General features: G+C 38.1%; 2 protein-coding genes across 5 annotated transcripts in view; one reads left to right on the top strand and one right to left on the bottom strand.

Annotated features, from left to right (window-relative positions):
* Positions 1 to 7,005, top strand: part of lcorl (ligand dependent nuclear receptor corepressor-like) — a 16,947-nt gene extending 9,942 nt beyond the window's left edge. Inside the window, exons 7-8 of one of the 2 annotated variants that reach the window (XM_043250221.1) lie at positions 230 to 4,629; positions 5,332 to 7,005. In XM_043250221.1, coding sequence (XP_043106156.1) covers positions 230 to 4,629; positions 5,332 to 5,345 — 4,414 coding nt within the window. In that variant the 3' untranslated portion in view covers positions 5,346 to 7,005. The other variant, XM_043250215.1, reaches the window with a different exon arrangement.
* Positions 7,002 to 18,190, bottom strand: ncapg (non-SMC condensin I complex, subunit G). Of its 3 annotated transcripts, XM_043250248.1 has the most exons (23): positions 18,060 to 18,132; positions 17,716 to 17,752; positions 17,353 to 17,470; positions 16,816 to 17,022; positions 16,459 to 16,687; positions 16,184 to 16,329; positions 15,921 to 16,005; positions 15,119 to 15,314; positions 14,486 to 14,635; positions 14,210 to 14,350; positions 14,000 to 14,123; positions 13,446 to 13,535; positions 13,166 to 13,351; positions 12,410 to 12,520; positions 12,112 to 12,231; positions 11,812 to 12,033; positions 10,257 to 10,438; positions 9,391 to 9,553; positions 9,146 to 9,316; positions 8,894 to 9,020; positions 7,626 to 7,667; positions 7,472 to 7,541; positions 7,002 to 7,377 (listed from the first exon to the last, which is right to left on the bottom strand). In XM_043250248.1, exons 2-23 carry the CDS (start codon positions 17,733 to 17,735, stop codon positions 7,251 to 7,253), a joined length of 3,027 nt encoding a protein of 1,008 aa, XP_043106183.1. In that variant the 5' UTR covers positions 17,736 to 17,752; positions 18,060 to 18,132; the 3' UTR covers positions 7,002 to 7,250. The 3 variants fall into 3 exon arrangements, with proteins under 3 accessions (XP_043106183.1, XP_043106193.1, XP_043106175.1); XM_043250258.1 differs by lacking the exon at positions 17,716 to 17,752 and having other exon boundaries at positions 18,060 to 18,190; XM_043250240.1 differs by lacking the exons at positions 17,716 to 17,752; positions 18,060 to 18,132 and having other exon boundaries at positions 17,353 to 17,591.

The following is an 18,190-nucleotide window of genomic DNA, read 5'->3' as shown; positions in this document are numbered from 1 at the left end:
TGACATCTTTGCAATGAAATGTCAGCTTTTAACAAGATTGAGTTCTATTTTAAATACACCTATGCAAACTTTATAATTCTGCAAAATGTCTTTTATTGTAGTATTTTGTTAATGTGTTGCACATTACAACGGAGTAAAAAATAAAAAGAGATGAGAGGTGTAGCGCAACTCACATTCATGAAAAGCTGATTGTCATTGAGTCATGACTTAACCCAGTTTATTTATGTAGTTTCTTAGGGCCAAATGTGGAAGACCGGTCCAGACTGGAGACGGAAGATGGTTCTAAAGCTCCAGTGGTCTGGAAAGTTACTGTGTTGGAGAAGGTCCTGTCTTCGCTTTGTTCCCATCATAGACTGCTCTTCTATCATATTTTAAAGGACATGCAGGAAGAATACAACATCTCCGTAACACTGCGTGATGCTCACAGAAGACAGTTTAAGGCTGAATCTCTCTGTTGTCATGCTGATAAAAAATCACTTAATGAGGCCCCGATACTTTCATTAAGTGACTGCTCAGTAACTGCTGGCATTTGTTGCAGAACAGCTTGTAGGCTTCCAACAATTTCTCCTCTTTGCGTCTGTCTGAGGAACATTCATGGCAATTCCTGCCAAGATACATCTATGGCATGTGTTGGCCAAGATAACTCTTCTAACCCCACTGTTTGTTGTACTCACTCAAAACTACCATCGTGCCATCTTCAGCACAATGGTGATCATACTTACATTTCTCATGTAAGAGGAACTCGAATTACCCATGAGGGTGATTGCAATTACCACAATAGATGTAAAGGAAGCCGTAGCCCCTCCCCACCACCACTATCACCAAAGCCAATGGACCTGGATTGTAAAATGGCTGTCAAGTCCAGTATCTTACAAATTCAGGACTGCAAGTCATTAAACATGGCACCTCCTTCTCTCCTACCTCACAGAACAGAGCATGAAGATACAGCTTTGTACTGTAACACTCCTCTTCGTGTGGGATCTTCGGATGAATGTTGTGAAAAAGTTTTAATGTTGCATACAAATGCAGAAAAGGAGAATGACCACCAGTGTGGGTCTTTCATAGGAGATCTAATGGACAGAGTCACTGAAAAGCTCAGAAGCATCCAACCTTCAGAGAAGGAGCAAAATCTTGGCAGTCAAATCTCCAAGACAGATGACACACATTTGACAGAAATTATAACAACCGTGCTACACAACAGTAGTGACAAAGATTACAACCTTAATGAGCTTTTACAACAGCATGTTGCCACCGAACAGCGATCCCCTCAGACACGTTCCCGCAAGAGACTGGAAACATTAGTTGCTAAGTCACCTGATCTTCCATCATCAAGAAGACAAAGCTTACAAATCAAAAGAGATCTGGCCAGACTTAGTCCATCATGTTTAAAGAGGAATTTAGGGTTTGAGAGAGAGAGGTCCTTAAAAACTGTTAAAGCTGCACAGCTAACATACTCTCTTGTTGAACAATCTGATAGTAGAAAGTTGGACACAATACCCAGGACAGTGGACTCAAAGCCTATAAAAGATACCTTAGAAAATTCAACCACGCATACACAAATGAAGGAGACAACGAATAAACAAAAGAGCCAAGAAATTCAACCTCAAAATGTATATTTTGAAGAACCACTGCCTCTTGATGAAAGTGCACAATTGCAAGCAAATGCAAAAATTCATAAAGCGAAAAATCTGACCGTTCAAGTTGGAAGAGCCAGACGAAATATTGTACCACCACAGCGTTTCTCATCCTATGTTACTGAGCCACGGAAAATGTATTTTGCAGCCTGTTTTTCAGAAAGTATATTCGCCAAGCATTCCCCTAAGGACAGTACCTCAACAGCTCTTGGTTCTACAGAAGAAATCGCCTGGCCAAGTGATATATGTAATAAACAGCCTCTTCAAAATGAGGATCAACAAGAAGGCTGTGATGTGCCACAATACATAACTTCATTAAAAGAGCCACCATGTGAGCACAAGGATAATGGAAGGAATCCTGATAAAGAGAGTGCAAGAAAAAGGAAACCATGCCAGAATTCTACTTCACCATCAAAAGAACATAAACGCCATAAGACCAACAGTCTAAACACTGACTCGCACAGCCCTACTGAAACCATGTCTAACTTTACTACCACTGAGAGTGGACAAGAAGCTAAAGCAAGCTTGTCTGGACTGAAATATGATAGTCCAATAAAGCTCATGTTTGTTTCCTCTGTGACAGGTGAAGATGGTGTAAAATACACACTCAAAGCAGCTGCCTCAGGCTCAGATTCCCATGGAGAGATGTTTGATCCATGTGTGGAATCCTCATGGGCAGGTAGTGCCATCGATGAACATTTCCAGGATCCAGTCCTTGAATCAGCTCCAGGGAGATCTGTTGAACATGGTGGGAACAAGTATACTTTACCAAAAGTGGTTTCACATGATGCAGTATTGCCAAGTTGTTCAAACAACGAAGATGAACACCAAGAAACACTACCAATTGTACATCAAACATCTCCAGTAAAAAGGCGTCCTGGGCGTCCCAAAAAAATAGGACCACATATTGTGAAGTCTGTGAAACGTCCCATTGGCAGACCTCCAAAACCCAAAACAACAGACTTGTGTTCATCATCTGGTACAACCGGTTCCAGTGCAGTAAATCATAGGACAACAGAAATTTCTGGTAAGGATGATGGAAACAAAAACCTAAAAATCACCATAGTGTATGGAAGATCAAGAAGGGCAAAAAGAGTAGTTTCTGAAGATTTGAGTAATATCTCAGAACAACAACATGTTTTTGAACTATTAAATGGTGGCACGTACAGTGAAACATATTCTGGAAAGACTAGTAGTAGTGATCAGATGCTTAAAGATGACCATTTTGTTATGCCTGTTGAAGACAGGAGATGTATTTCTTCAAGCAGCAACATCAAATGTCAAAGACAGAGTGACACCGCAGTGTCACGAAAGCCAGGAAGACCTCCCAAAGTCAAAATATCTGGTATCTCTGTCACTGTCACCACAGGGTCTCCAAGGCAAAGAAAGATACATATAAAAAGGGACACAAAAGATTCACACCTGCTCAGAAAGAACCTTCTTGTTGAAATTCAACCTTCCAAAGAGCAGAAGACAATCTGCATTCCTACTGACATTGACAAGGATATAGTGGTTGGAGCAAAAGAACATAGTCATTGTACCAGAGGGCAGCTCATACCAGTAAGGCATTCTGTTAGAGAACGGAAACCCTCCATTCACTTGCTTCACTCTGTCGCTACTGCCAGATCCTGCGCATTGGTTCGCAGGTCACGGAAACTACTGCTGAATAAGGTTAGCTGTGAGTCCAGCAAGAATACAAAGAACAGACAAGAGCAAGAGCACCTCCCAAAAAATGCACTTTCCACTAGGACCAAGAATGTCAGTTCCGTACAAGACGTTGTTCGTTTTTCTACCATTTCAATGGACTCAATTTTTTCATCAAATGACGGTTTCAGGTGGTGGCCCGCCTCAGCATCACCTGACACTTTAAATGAACAGTTAGCTAGGAGGATCAGGCTAATGTCCAACACTTGGGTATCAGATGTCCTCGAGGCTAACAAGTCAAGAGAGATTAAATCAGATCTTAAACCAAAAACTTGTGAGAGCCTCAGAGGATCTGCTAAGAAGTCTGCTTCTGCCATCAAAATGCTTTTTGAGAAAAACTACAACATGGAGAAGCTCTGTACGTGGTTTATGCAGTCCACAGAAACTCAGTCCCTTGCTATTGTAAAGAAGGCCACTGCAAGAAATCCCAAGGATGTCTTTCACTACAACCTCAGCAGACCAAATTGCAAAGGCAATGTTTGCCCAAGTCCACAGGCAGAGAGACTCAGGAAACATGTCAAGAAATTTGCTAAAGTTGTCCCAAAGAGTCCGTCAATGCACAAACAAGCACAGGAAATGCTGTCCAAGTCAAGGTCACAAGCCAAGAGAAAGCTTTTTAATACATCATCATTTAAACCAAGGCATGATGTTAGGCAGCGCATTTCTTGGTCTAGAAGCACATGGATTATCTATAGAACAGCTCTGCTTAGAGCGAGACAGAAGTTTAAAACCAGACCTAGAATAACATTAGAAGTGTTTCACGACCAGATGAGGACAAGGGCTTCAGGTGCTGAGACTCTAGAATCATGGAAAGAAATGCCTAACTTGGTAGGCAAGACATCCAGACCAATCACGAAAGTTCAAAATGCATTAAAGCTTCTAGTCAAAACTCCACAGAAAATGATTGGGATTGCCAACCTTTCAAAGCAGAACAGAATCAGCTCCAAAGCTTGGAGTCCAGAGTCCCTAAAGGAGTGTAGGGTGTTTCTGAAAAAGATCAACTCCCCAAACACAAAGTCAGTGACAGAGGAATGTAACACTTGCACAGTAAAGCTCTATGATGTCTCTGATCATGAGGAGAATGAGGATGTTTTGGTGGAAGGGACACGTCCCAGTCCAGTTAACTTTCCAGTACAGCTGCACTCATCCCCAAAAAGCCAGAGCAAGGGAGGAAGAAAAAGAGGCAAACTGAAAAGCTGGAGCACAAGTCCATCTCCCCCAACAAAAATGCTCAGACAATCAAGGAGCAGCAGGGGTGTTCTAGGAGCAAGGTGGTGTGACTTTGTGCTCGGTAAGTCATCTTTTAACATTATTTTGTTATGCCTGAAACATACTCTATGCAAGTACACAAGTGCAAATTAATTGTCGCTACAAAAGCTGTTTTGAGCATCATAGTGTTAGATCATGTCTCTACATTCTCTTTATCTAGTACCCTAGGACAAATATCCCTCAAAACCACACAATCATAAGACAACAATAATGGGAAAATTATGAATGAATTAATGAATCAAAAAATAAAACACATTTTAGAAGCACAGTTTGCATTTGAGGGAGCATTTGGCAGAGCATTTTTAAAGTTAAGTTGTAGTTAACTAAATAATAACCCCTGTATTTTTTATTTAAAAAAATGGACCCTTATGACTGGTTTTGTGATGTAGGGTCATTTTTATGTAACTCACTCTGACAGTAGAACGGAGGTTTGTTCGTTCCAGACCAACAACTCATGTCAAATAAATTCAACCGGACTGTTATCTACATACTGGCATAAAGTATGTTTCTGGCTTCTGTAAAGAAATTGTTTTATTTGATATTAAATTGTAAAAGTTAGATTTACTTTATTGATTCTGATAGTGTGGTACCAGAATGGTCTGCTTTTAAAAGTATCGCCTACTTGTTGTTTTTTGTGAGATAAGGTTTAAAATCAGCACATGTTGTATTTATAGACTGTATTTTCTTTGAGAACTCATCTAAATGTCTCAATTGTGCTTTGCAGGGTCACTGAAATAACTTGGGACCAGTTTTGGGCAAGACATTTTCTTGAACTATCATAAGGTGCCTTTCAACAGTGGTCTGGCTGAGTATCACAAGCATTATGACACGCAACCTCTGCAAGCGTCATGTAGCAAAAAACAACTTTAAGACACTTGTTGCACTATTTAAACTTATTTTGTGTTTTTATGTTTGTAAAATGTTTTATTTACCTTTTAAAAATCTTTGAATTTTATTTTTGGTGCAGACCATGAGAAGATCTAGTTACATGAAGGAGAATCAAAGGTTACAAGAGCATTATATTGTTTGGTTTGCCCAAATCTCGTAGCAGAGTTTAACATTAAAGCAAACTTTTATATAATTCTGGAGAAGACAAATTTCATTTCACTTTTTCTTTTACACTTTATAATCTTTTGTGTTGTAAGAGCTCTTTTAAATGGGATTTTTGCGAATATTTAAGTTTTTCAACTTTAATTTTTAATTTTTTTTTTCCTGAAGTCTTCTCATGTGCTGTTAATGTGTCAGACCAAAATTCTCCTCTTAAAATGTACTCTCAATGCATTCTGGAATTTGAAAATGATAGTAGTCTCTCCTCTTTTTGGGTCTTAGTTGATCTCCTCTTATCCTATATTTATGGAAACCTGTGAATTTAGACTGTTTGCCAAGTTGTGTAAAATCATTTAAGCGTTAATTTACATCCAGGTTCATGTTCTCATTGCACTACCAAACCCAAACTGCTCCCGTTCCCGTTTTATTCCTGACTAAAACCATTTTCCATGTACAGTGTATTTGTGGTGCAACGTTTTGTTCTCAGAAAGATGTAAGATTCTGTTTTGCTTTCTTTTAAATTAAAAGCTTTTAAGATGACCCAGAGGCAAATGTTCCACACATTGTTTCTTAAATACAAAAACTTATACAAATCTTAATTTGTGATCTATTGCAGTATGTGACACCTACCTCCTGAAATCTACTGGTAAGACATGGTAGATTGGTCTAAACTAGTAACCGTTTTGACCTCTACCTAAATCCATTCTAACTGGTTAAAGCCTGTATGTTTAGTTATTTATTTAAATACTGTGTTCGTTTCCATCTGCTGTTACTAATTTGTGGCCCTGCCCCCCCGAGTATGTAGAAGTCTAAAATTGCCCTATTGTAGCATTGATGTTTATTTAGGTTTCCTGTAACTAGACTGGTTTGCACCACTGCAATACAAGTTTAGTCAGTCAGTCCTCCTTTATATGTATTTAGGTGCATAAAACTAGTTAATTCTATTAGATTTAAACCATTTGTCTGCATACTTGTAAGAGGTGTTTGTTCCAAAACTGCTGAGATTGACAATTTACATCGTGTGCCAACATAGGTTTCCATCAACTGCTCAACCATTCAAACTGCTGGAGTAATCCAAAAACTGTTGCAAAATTGGTGCATTATACCTTTATACCTATGCCAACCATATGCTGGAGTTGAAGCTTGTTATGAGAATTGGCCTTCTGTTTATCGTCTTATTAGTTCTGCCATTTTGAAGTTTTGGCCACTGTAAACTTGTTACCTGGTGCTATATGTTGTACATAAACATGCAAATTATGTACACACATTGTATTTTCTCTGTTTTTATACTTGCCTTCAAAAGAAGTTGTCTCAGTCATTAGAACAATAAAGGCTCTTGCAAACAGATTGAGTAATTGTGTTACAGGTTTATTTAGACTTAAAAGAAATGCATAGAAATTAAAGCATTGTTGCCATTCAACATACATGAACATCATGTTTATAGATCAGTTTCCCTAAAAATAGCCAGGTTCCTTAACAGTCAAACTAAATGGTTATGCTCTTGTATTCATATTTATCAGTATATAATTTCTCAAGTAAATCTGAAGAAGCTAGAATGCAATGGGACAAAAGCGGACCTTCAAAAGTAATCCACTCTTATGAACCATTGGCCTCCTGGTTCATAAGGGCAGTCAGATCCTGCTTCGTTTTATCCAAAGCAGCAATCTTGGCACGGCGACTTGGTCGTGCAGATGGAAGTACTTCTGGAACATTCTCTTCATCACTATAGAAAGATTAGATGGAACAACAAAAGAAAAGCTTAAAGAAAAATGTTCGTTTGAAATGAACAAAACCATTAGTATGCAGAATAAACCAACCTTTCATCAGAGGACAACTCTGCTTTACTGGCTTTCTTCCCGATCTTTGCAGTGGAAGCTTTTTTCTGTCCTGAAGCACAGTAGAGTAAAAGTTAATACAACATTAAGAAAAAGATTTACTTGTAGCATCTTAGCCAATTAAATAGAACTCCACCTCTTTTTGCACGTTTGGGTTTGATCTCCTCTCTGTTCACCTCTGCAAGGATGCACAGATAGTTTTGTTAATGGGACATTGAACATTACAGGTATAAAGAAAACAACTTCCATTTCTTTTTTCTTTTTTTTACACAACCTGAGAGAGAATCAACTATCAGTGCATTAATGGCTAAAATGGGCCCCTGGGAATGGAATTTAAACAGTATTGTTTTACCTACTAAGTTTTTTTTCTTTATATATATATATATTTGATTATACACTAGTGTTGTCAAATGATTAAAATCGCATCCAAAATAAAAGTTTGTTTACATAACAGTACACACAATATATATGTAAATACACGCATGGATATTTAAGAATTTGATATTAAATTTACATATTAATATACATTTCTGCATGGAAACATAAAAAAAAAATCTAAATTGAAGTATTAATAACATGTTAATGCAAATTCATTGTAACAGCGTTAATTAATGCAGCACACATTTACTGTTTGACCCATGGCCTAACCAGTGGATCAAATGTTGCCAACTTAGTGACTTCTCAGAGCCCTTTTAGGAACTTTATTTGTACTTTATACAAGAAGCATCTATAGCAAACCAGTCTTTAGTTTTTGACCAAACCTAATTTAGCTTCTTCTGAGATTTTCCAGTACTGTGTTATTTTTGGACTACTGTAGCCTGGTCGGGTTGTCACCGCTGCCTTAGTCATCTAGTATCTTGAAATAAAGCTGGTCACGTTGTTTGGATTTAGTCACCATTTCATGTCTAACACCAAAAGATATATTAAATGATAAAAAAAAATGTATATCAATGAAAACTGTTTAAATGAAAATACATTATGTGGCACAGAGTGGCAAAAAAAATGGATAATAAAAATGTACATTTTGCATGGTCAGAAGAAATGAGTTTGTAGTGTGAAATGTAAACAGGCTTGTCATTTGCTCAGTGCAAAAAAAGTAGTATTAGTTCACTTTTAGAACATAAAAAAATATGCAATTAATGAAGTTAATTCAATTTGAACCGAATGACAGCCCTGATATTACACACACATTTCAGACATTAAATAATTGATTGATTAATGAATTAGAACAGTTATAAATGTTATACAACTTACAAATTAATAAAATTATGAATCTGCACAATTATACTCCTCTTTAAAACTACTTCGTAGCTCCACCAACACTTCTGAATTCACATTAAATATACGGGTCTAAAAACAGTAATGTTAGATGGATTAAGTCTGGCAAAATGTGTTAGCTAGTACCTCCAGTATTGTCATCCAAGGCAAGCAAAGTTGTGTCCGGATTACTGGCCGTTTTGGAACAGCGATCTCCATCTAGCTGGCTACAAAGCTTCTCAATAACCCTTGTACAGTACTTTTCTTTTACTTCCTGTAACCCACGCACAAACAAGAAAAACTGTCAATCAATTCCAATCTAATCTGACAGATGATTTCATTTACTTTTTATCCAATGCTTCATTTTAACCATTTAGAAGTTCGCAAAAAAGGAAGTACCTGTAAAATATCTTTTAAAAGGAGTTGCAATTCACTGTTAGCAGGTCCAGGTTCAGTGTTAATGTCCAGCCAGCTGAGAGTTTTACAGTACAGACGCACCTCAGGAGCGGAAACGTCCCTCAAGATTTCATTACAAATACGTACCGCCAGAGAGCCATGCACAGACACGGCCTGCAAAAAAAGGTTGGATCATTTACGTAGAACCAGATTGAAGTGCTTTGAACTATCGTGTTATTTTTGTGTACCTGTACGACAGCAGGTTGCACAAGAGCGCCGGGTCGTGTGAGTTCAACAAACAGTTCAGCCACGTTGGATGTGTCTACCTCAGACAATGGAGACGTCACTGGAGCATTGAACAGAGTTCTCATGGTAGGTAGAAAACTCTCCTCCACACACTCTTGATTTGTTCTAGTGCAAAACATGACAGTAACAACTATAAATACCCATCTGTGCTTTTATAATAGCCTTAAATGTTATTGGCAGCATGAACATGTACATTACATTAATAGGTGAAAACTGACACATAAAAGCCTAAATTATACTTATCCAAAAAACTTGAACTAAACTGCTTGATTCATATGGATAATTTTAATAAACAGCAAGTGAAACGGACTTTAAATGGAGAGACATCTCTCAGACAAAATCTTATGAATCTTATGAAATTATTTTTATTTTTGAATGATCTGTCCCTTTATACTAGGGATGCCCCGAATGTTCAAGCAATTAGAAAAAGAAACTGCAGAACGTACTATTTTCTAAAACATGCACGGGGTTATATATAGTTTTTTTTCAAACAGTGCTGCATGAGCTTGCACCTATCTGCTTGTTAACCAGGGTATAAAGTCATAATCTGTGCTGAAAGAATATTTTATTTTTAGCTGCTCAGTAACCTTTTCATGCATTTTTAAAATAAAATAAGAAAAGCAAAATCACAACAATAATAATAACTACAACAGCTCTATTAATACATTATAACACTCACACAGTGTTCAAAAGTGGGATGTCATATTTTTCAATGTTGTCAAAGATTTTTCTCAGAAAGACTGTATTTATTGGTAAAATGCACTAAATGCACTCCCTTAAGAAAGGGAGACTCTCCCAGGATGTATACCTGCTGGCCCGGGCATACAGCTGTAAGAAAACTCCCAGGCAATGACGTAGTCTTTGGTCATCCTCCGTTACAGGATTGTACCACAGCAGAACCAGACGAGACAGCAGCTTTGGACTTAAAATTCTCCCGCAGTACATCAACTTGGCCAGACCCTCTGCTGTCTCCGTGCGGAGCTCACAGATCTGAAATAATGAAATCCTATTTGGTACAGCATTTGCAGAACATTTGGCTCCACTTAGGCACATTGTGAAAATGACTGCCAATCAGCTTTGACAAGTTGCTAGCTTAAGGAGTTGGCAGAATAACTACGCACTGGTGTGAATGGAGCTGTAACAGCTGTCTAGCATAAGGGTTTTTTTAAACAGCAAAATTGTACATTTTCAGTGCAAACAGCGATGATGTTTTTGTGTGGAAGAAATTATTATTATTTTAAAATTGCAGTCTATGGAAGCCGTGAAATAAAAGAAGTCATTTTGAACTACCTCAAAATTCTGACTTTCATTATCAAAACTCAGAATCATGAGTTTATATCCCTGACTTCAGGCTTTTAATTCTGAATTGACAAACCCACACTTGAGATTAATTGATAAAATGCAAATTAGGAGATGAAACTTGAATTTGCAAGCAGAAAAGTCACAATTGTGAGATAAAATGGAAATGTTAAGTATAAATAGTATTTTTATGATGATGCTCTAAGGATGCCTATGAACTGCATGTGTGAATATTATGTAAAGTGCCCCTATTATGGGTTTTGAAAGTTAATATTTTGGTTTTGGGAGTCTCAAACAACACAACATGCATGCAAGGTCAAAAACACTTTCATTTTCTTATACATTTATTTTTACCAAATTTGTTCGATTCCCCTAAACGATTAATTCAACGACTAATTTTTCCAAACCCTTGCAGTAGATTCCATTTCAAGCAGTATTTGATAGCTTTTAACGCTCCAAACGGCACCTAGCGGCAAAGCATGAATTTTCATGCAGCTTGAAAACACCAACAAGTGGTTGGGCAATATGCTAATGTTTAATTTTGACCTCAACATGAAAACAGCTTGGGATTCTTTTTAAAGTGTTGCAGGATGTTTTAATTCGCTTAGAGCTGTGTTATACACTGCAAAAATCCCTAATGGGGCACTTTAAATCTAATTTATGCTAGGGTAATCATAGCAGGCTCCATTTATAGTTTGTCCAGTTAAACGTCCGCTTTTAGCTTCAAACAGTGTCTTCTATTAAAAAAAAAAAAAAATTCAAATTTTGACCATCCAACGGAACACCATCACATTTTTACTCCATGGATTTTACGCCATGTTTTTCTGCCACTACAATGCGTGTACAGATCCAAGTTACTGTGATTTTACTCCAAACTGGTATATAGCCAGACAAGTTTTGATTCTTCAATCACAGCAGTTAGCAAACAACCGGACAAAAATCAAATCTATATTATTTCTTATAACTTCCACTTATGCTTTCGGCTGATTTGGCAGGAAATATCAGATTTACTAGTGATAGCGACGTTATATAGCATAACCAATAACATAATGGACAGGCAGTACCTCACTATCAAGAAATTCTGAGAGCATCTTCAGAATGCTCTGGACGGTACTCTCTTCCTCGGGTTGTTGTTCAGGCTGTCCTTTACCATTGTCTGGTGAATCAGGTGCTTGTGCGATCGGAGCGGACTTGTCTTGCAAGATGTTGAGGCCATTGAGCAGGAGCTGGTCAATGAGAGCTCGGAGGGCACTGATCCTGATTTTAGGCTCGTCTAGTTGTGTTATCTAAACATAAAAATAAATTAGCCTACCCCTACCTCTAAGTTAATTCATTCATCTTTGTAACAAGTGTGTTATAAATACCTGCAAGAGCAGTACAAGGTGTGTGTTGGCAAGGTCTTTACTGTGGAGAGCAGCCGTTCCCAAACAGATGACAGCCATGTTGCGCACAGCGGGGTTAGGGTTGGACACACTTGGCAGTATCTAGAATTGAGAGATCACTTTGAAGTTACATTCCCATAACTGCAGCTCTAATTAAGTATTGCACTAGTTTTGGGTTGAGAGTTCAGTAACCAAAATGGCTGATAAAAGTGCTTTGTAGACAAAGATTGTCCTATACCACAACATAGCTACTGATGTGAGTGCTTTTTGTGTATTGTACCAGTGACTCTATCAGAGCGTTCATTGTAGGGCAGATTCCTCTCTTGATGTTCATTTGCTTGAACAACTCTGCACACATTGTCAGACACTTCAACAAGGTCTCTGGATCACTCTGGGGAAAAGACACATGACGTAAGATTATTACATTAAGTGGGACTATATTTAAATTCAGAAATGTCTGTAAAAGTGTGTGTATATATATATATTGATTACTTAAAGCCAAGAGTTAAAGGTGCTCTATGTAGGATTAACAGTTGAACTAGGTATTGTAGTCCAAATTCAAAATATTGGAGACGTTTTCCCCCCGGCCCCTCCTACTCAGACTTGACTCACACGCAGGTTGTCAGATTCCCACTCAGACCCCTTTGTTTGCCATGACTAAAATGACAAACCTGGCAACCTTGGGTTCCGAAACACGATTGGGTGAACTGGCAGCGGGCGGGTTTCACAAACCAAAACACAGCCTGACATTCAGGGCTATAATGCAATCCTACATACAGCACCTTTAAAGAGCATTTCACCGCCATCTTGTAATGAATATATTCATTTACAACACTGATACCAGGTCATAGTGAACAAAAATGATTAATTGGTCTGAAAATAAACAAATAAGCGAATCCATTTATCCATGTTTTTTGAAAGCCTCATACTCATACATATAAAACAGCATTACAGTGAAACGCTGTTACCATTTAAAATAGAATATCACAGTTGAAAACTTTATGCATGAGAGTGTTTGGATTTAAATGAGATGTACCTTCTCCACACGCTGCTCCTTGATACTGTCAGCAGGCTGTGAAGCTTCCAGAGCGAGCTGGTTCTTGAGCTCCTCAAGCTGAGAGATGGTGTCTTTCAGCTCAGCTGCGCGACTGAAGTCCTGACAGCTGATGCATTCTTCTAGAGTCTGCTTCGCCTCCATTATCTGTACTCGCACCTCTGCCAGCTATAAAAAAAAATTTAAATAAAAAAGATACTTTTTTTTTTTTGAGGCCAATCTAATGTCCTGAAGCACCAATGGTATATGAACTGTCACTCACTCTGACTTGTTTTCTGCGTTTCTCATTCTCATCCACAGGTTCAGAGACGGGCAAAATGGGCTCTCTCACATCAGAGATTATTTCCGCAACCTGATTAAAATATAACCATACACACACAAAAACCGTCAGCAAATTGCTGTAGAGCAACATTTCCGCATTAATGAGCAGATCTCAAAGGCCACATTTACATAATCAACCAAGTACAACTTTTTCCTCAACCATCTTTGATTGAGGAAAATCCTGTTGTGATTAATCTTGTTGCGTGCATTAAAGGCCCAACTGAGTACCAAAAGTGTTTATTTAAATTGTTTGAAACTTCATATGTACTGATATGTTCATAGAGCTCCCTCTGAAAGAGCTGAAGATCTGAATCAGATGTGTTAAATAAGCAAAACATAAAGAATAAGTATAGAAATGATTCCACAGAACTTGAGTTGGGAACCACTGATGCAGACACAGCCAAAGAAAACACATGCTTTATCTGAGGAATACACTAATACAATCTCAAGGTGATTTTTTTTCCCCTCAAGAGTCTGATTCTCACAAAGACTGACCATCTGAATTTTCTGTGCATCATCTCGCAGAAGTCCAATCAGTTTCTCCACTAGCAGACCAATCAGAGGGGTGGGTGTGTTGGGCATCACAAGAATTTCCTGCAGCACTGCCAACATGCGCTTCCTACCGCAGTTCATGGGAAAATTAAAACTTTAACGTTGTAAATGTAAAATGCAGTTATTTCATAGAGACATATTGATAACTCAGACCTGCCGCCTTCTTCAGAAGTCTCCAGACACCCGACTAGCATAATCAACTGCTGTCCAACAAACTCTTGGGTCATCGCCATTTCAAGCTGCGTCATATCAGCTTTCTGCTCTTCAGACAGCTGAGTAATGCTTTTAAGATAACTGAAACAAAGAGACTTCCTCATTCAGTGGAGTTTTCATTTGTGAATGTATAACATTAAACCGATTTCAAAGTAACCTTTTGAAATTCTCATTTAAAAAGGTTACAAGAAACATAAAAGAAAAGAATGTAATCACCTATACAGATACTCAGCAAAGATGGCTGCCTCAGGGAGTAACTGCTCCAGTAATTCCTCACCCTCATTTCCTTTACTCTTGACAAACTCACACAGCGCTCTCCAGTACAACACATTTTCACATGTTAGGGAGTCCGCAGAAATTAATTTCCTGTAAAGAGAGACATATACAGAACACCCCAGTTACATCGTATACTAAGCCCTACTGTGCCGGCTACGATACGGCAGCAAACTTTCATTTCAGCCTAAAAAACAGCATGTCATTTTGTTGAACTTAGCACACAATGTAACTACAGAAGAGCCAAGTTTTAAATAGGAAGAATATCTAAACTCTGCTTCTCGTCTAATCAGATTGAATGATCTATGGTAAAAGTGCTATCGTCAGCACCGGAGATCGGCTGAATGGATTTAAAAAATCCTAGAATGTATGTAATACAATGCTTCTACTGATAGCTGAGAGCAAAGAATTAAGAAATAAGCCCCCAAATATTAACATCTTCATATTGTATTTCCATAAAACTTTTTTCAAGTTCCAAATGAATACACAAAAGGCAAGTTATCTAATTTGATTTATGCCACAAAGCTGCAGTCACTGAATTACGCTTTTTGCAGCGTTTGAGTTCAAGTAACTGACCTCTCATCCAGCCTGACACCATTCTGCAGGAGGTCATCCGGGCTGGTTGCCATGGAAAAGAAGGCATGTAAGGTAGTAACTGCAGTTTCTGCACAGTTCTCCACATCCAGCCTGTGCAGCAACTGCAAAACATCTCCCTGCAGCAAACGAAGCCAAGCAGGCAGCAAATGGGTCTTGACGACCTCCTTCACTGAGTCTGAGGGAAATAGACATGATGTGTTTTATTGACTTTAACAGTCATGTCAGCAATATGTCTCTTTCTTGGCAAGCACAGAGCAACAGAAGAGCAATTTACAGAACTATACAAGAAGTTATATAGTTTACTCAAAAATATAAATTACGGCATATAGGTTAATTTTCGACGCATTACTTGCAGATATAACCAATTTACTGAGCTTCAAAATCATGACTGCTATCCACCAGCATTACCAAGCCAGGATCTTTTTTTTTTTTTTTTTTTTAATTGACTGCGTTTGTCTAAAGGAAGAGAGTCATATACACCTAAAATGGATTGGGGGTGAGTAAAATATGACGTAATTTGCATTTTTGGATGAACTATTCCTTTAACAACACACAAAAAGTCTAAGATGCATTCAGATGATTCTTTTCCAAATATTTCTATTAAACATGTCTTGTCTAATATGTTTTACAATCACAATAAAAGGTATTTGAAATGGAAGACATAACGGTGTTTCAGTCTAATCTTTAAAGTCATCAGCTTGTAAACAACTTGATCATGGATAGATTCGAGAGACCTTGTTGTTCTTTGACAGTTTGATCTACAAACACTGTACTTCCTTACCTGCAGAGTCACTGAGCCCTTCATGCAACAGACTGACTCTCTGAGCAATGCTCAGTGCTCGAATATGCACCTTCTCTGCCAGCACCTAACACGCATTCAGGAACAAACAAACACACATTACATCTGAACTTAATGTAAAATACCATTCAAAAGACGAAACTATTTAGACGAGAGTAAATGACAGGCTTTTAATTCTGTCAATTCTGTAATCCTTAACTTTAACAGCAGGTTAGTCTGGTTTTTATTTGTTTTGACAATTTTACCTGATAAGCAAGTTTCCTGACTTTCTCTTTGACATCCCGGGTACGCTTGTAGATCTTAGGAAGTGTAGTGACCGAGGGAGCGATGCAAGACAGCACAGCCCGCCGAACCTCAGGGTTTGAGTCGTTTTCCAAAAGCAGAACATAAGCTAAAAACACAAAATTAAATCAGTTTTTATCATTTTTACCTTTTAATATTGCTTGAGGAATCATGGATCAATAATGAAGAAGTTAAGTATGGGCTGTAGCTCAATTTAGAATGGGTTCAAGTAAAGCACCTTTAATGGTGGGGCAGTCTGAGTTACTGGGGTCCTGGAGTCTGGCCATGGCCAGTGCTGCCTGAATCCTGACATTAGGATATTTGTCTGTGACTCTGACCAGCATGGCCTCATGGATTCTATCACACAGATCGTCATCAATCTGAGCGTTCTCACTCAGACTGCCCAGCAACTTATTGACCAGCTGACAAACACGAAACCGCACCGCATGGCTGTTCGCACCGTGAGACTGAGGGAGAAAAAAAAAAAAGAAGAGAGATAATGATAAGAAATCTTATGTAAACAAGTAGCGCTATGATGAGACGTGCTCTTAAGTACACTTTTTCTCAGGCTAAATGCATGCATTTGTGACGCTACCTCTAACAGGAAGTTGAACAGGAAGTTCAAAAACTCATTCTCGTCTTCCTCCTCTTCAGCATCCTCATTAACAGGAGTTTCGAAACTAGCAGCAAACTTTGTGACAAAATCAATGACATTCTCCACGGCTGGCTCCCGGGTGTAAACGATCATGACATACTTCAGGCAGCGGATGAACTCCTCATGGAATTCAGTCTTATCTTCCAACTACACACAGAACAGAATTAAAATAGATCCTCAGTTATTCAATGTATTAACACAGCAATGTCGGGAAGAAGCATATACACCTACAGTAAAAAAACCTAAACTGTGAAACATTATTTCAATTATCTGTTTTTTTATTTTTATGAGGGCAAACGTGAATTTTTGGTATGCAATGCTCAAAGGGTTTAATTTCAGAAATTACAAAAGTAGTTTAAAATACAAATTGTTGTGGTACTATGTGTAATATTTGATTTATTAAATGTACATATTAAAAAAAAAAACACAATTTTGAACACTAGTGTATCATTAAGTGTACATGTCCTGTAACGTTACCTTACTATATCTGTTCTTCAAACTGGCAACGAGTTTGGCCTTGTTGTTATGAGCTTTCTGTGCTCGCCGGAAAGCCTCTTCAATCTCCAGATCACTGTCTCCAGACATGTTGATGTTACTAAAACACAAATACGAATTACATGCCAGCCTACTGGTGTGCATGGGTTACACTGGATGCGTTTACCAAACCAAAACACCCAACGATTTCAGACAGATTCCCAAATGGAACACGTATAAGAACACCTGCTTGAACATTTTGTTTTTAGTTGTTTTAGCGTTAGCTGTTAATAACACATTTCACAGGTTAAAGTTAATTAGTCACAGCAGACGCCAAATAGAGTTAACTCACGACAGAATCATTACCTGATCTTTCCTCGTCCCATCGGACACTTTTAATGATCTAAATAAAGAGTTATTCATTAAATGACCTAGAAGATACGACCCAATAATGAAAAAAAATTAAATACTGTTAAAATTCAAACTCCCTCTGTGAAATCGAGTTTTGTTTGTGTGTATAAACTGAGCAATTCGATCAACTGTTAGCCCCGATAGTTAGCATCAATCCAAAAAAACATAACGAAATAACTCATAATTATCATTTTAACAAATAAAATTTTTTCAATACATTCATCCTTGTTAGTAACCGTGTGAAATACTTAGTTTATAACCAAGATGTTTGGTGAAACAGACTTTAATTCGATTCGTACCTGCAGCAAATCGCTTTTCACTCTCCTACGTTGAATAACGGCGAAAGCGCCACTTTTCAAAATGTCCTCTCGCGAGAGCAACTTAGACCCGCCTCCTTCCTCTTCTGTCTGTCAATCATAACCAGCCCTGG

This window comes from Puntigrus tetrazona, chromosome 1 (assembly GCF_018831695.1).
Source record: "Puntigrus tetrazona isolate hp1 chromosome 1, ASM1883169v1, whole genome shotgun sequence".
NCBI classification, from domain to species: Eukaryota; Metazoa; Chordata; class Actinopteri; order Cypriniformes; family Cyprinidae; genus Puntigrus; species Puntigrus tetrazona.
The sequence above is the reverse complement of the archived record's forward strand: the minus strand, read 5'-3'. Positions and strand labels throughout refer to the sequence as shown.

What these genes read in the sequence shown, in the direction of transcription:
- ncapg (XM_043250240.1), bottom strand. Translation starts at nt 17,514, where the DNA reads ATGCACACCAGTAGGCTGGCATGTAATTCGTATTTGTGTTTTAGTAAC. An exon ending in ACCTTGTACTGCTCTTGCAG is followed by an intron (nt 12,034 to 12,111) that starts GTATTTATAACA and finishes TTTTATGTTTAG; the next exon opens with ATAACACAACTAGACGAGCC. An exon ending in ACCCAAACGTGCAAAAAGAG is followed by an intron (nt 7,542 to 7,625) that starts GTGGAGTTCTAT and finishes ACTGTGCTTCAG; the next exon opens with GACAGAAAAAAGCTTCCACT.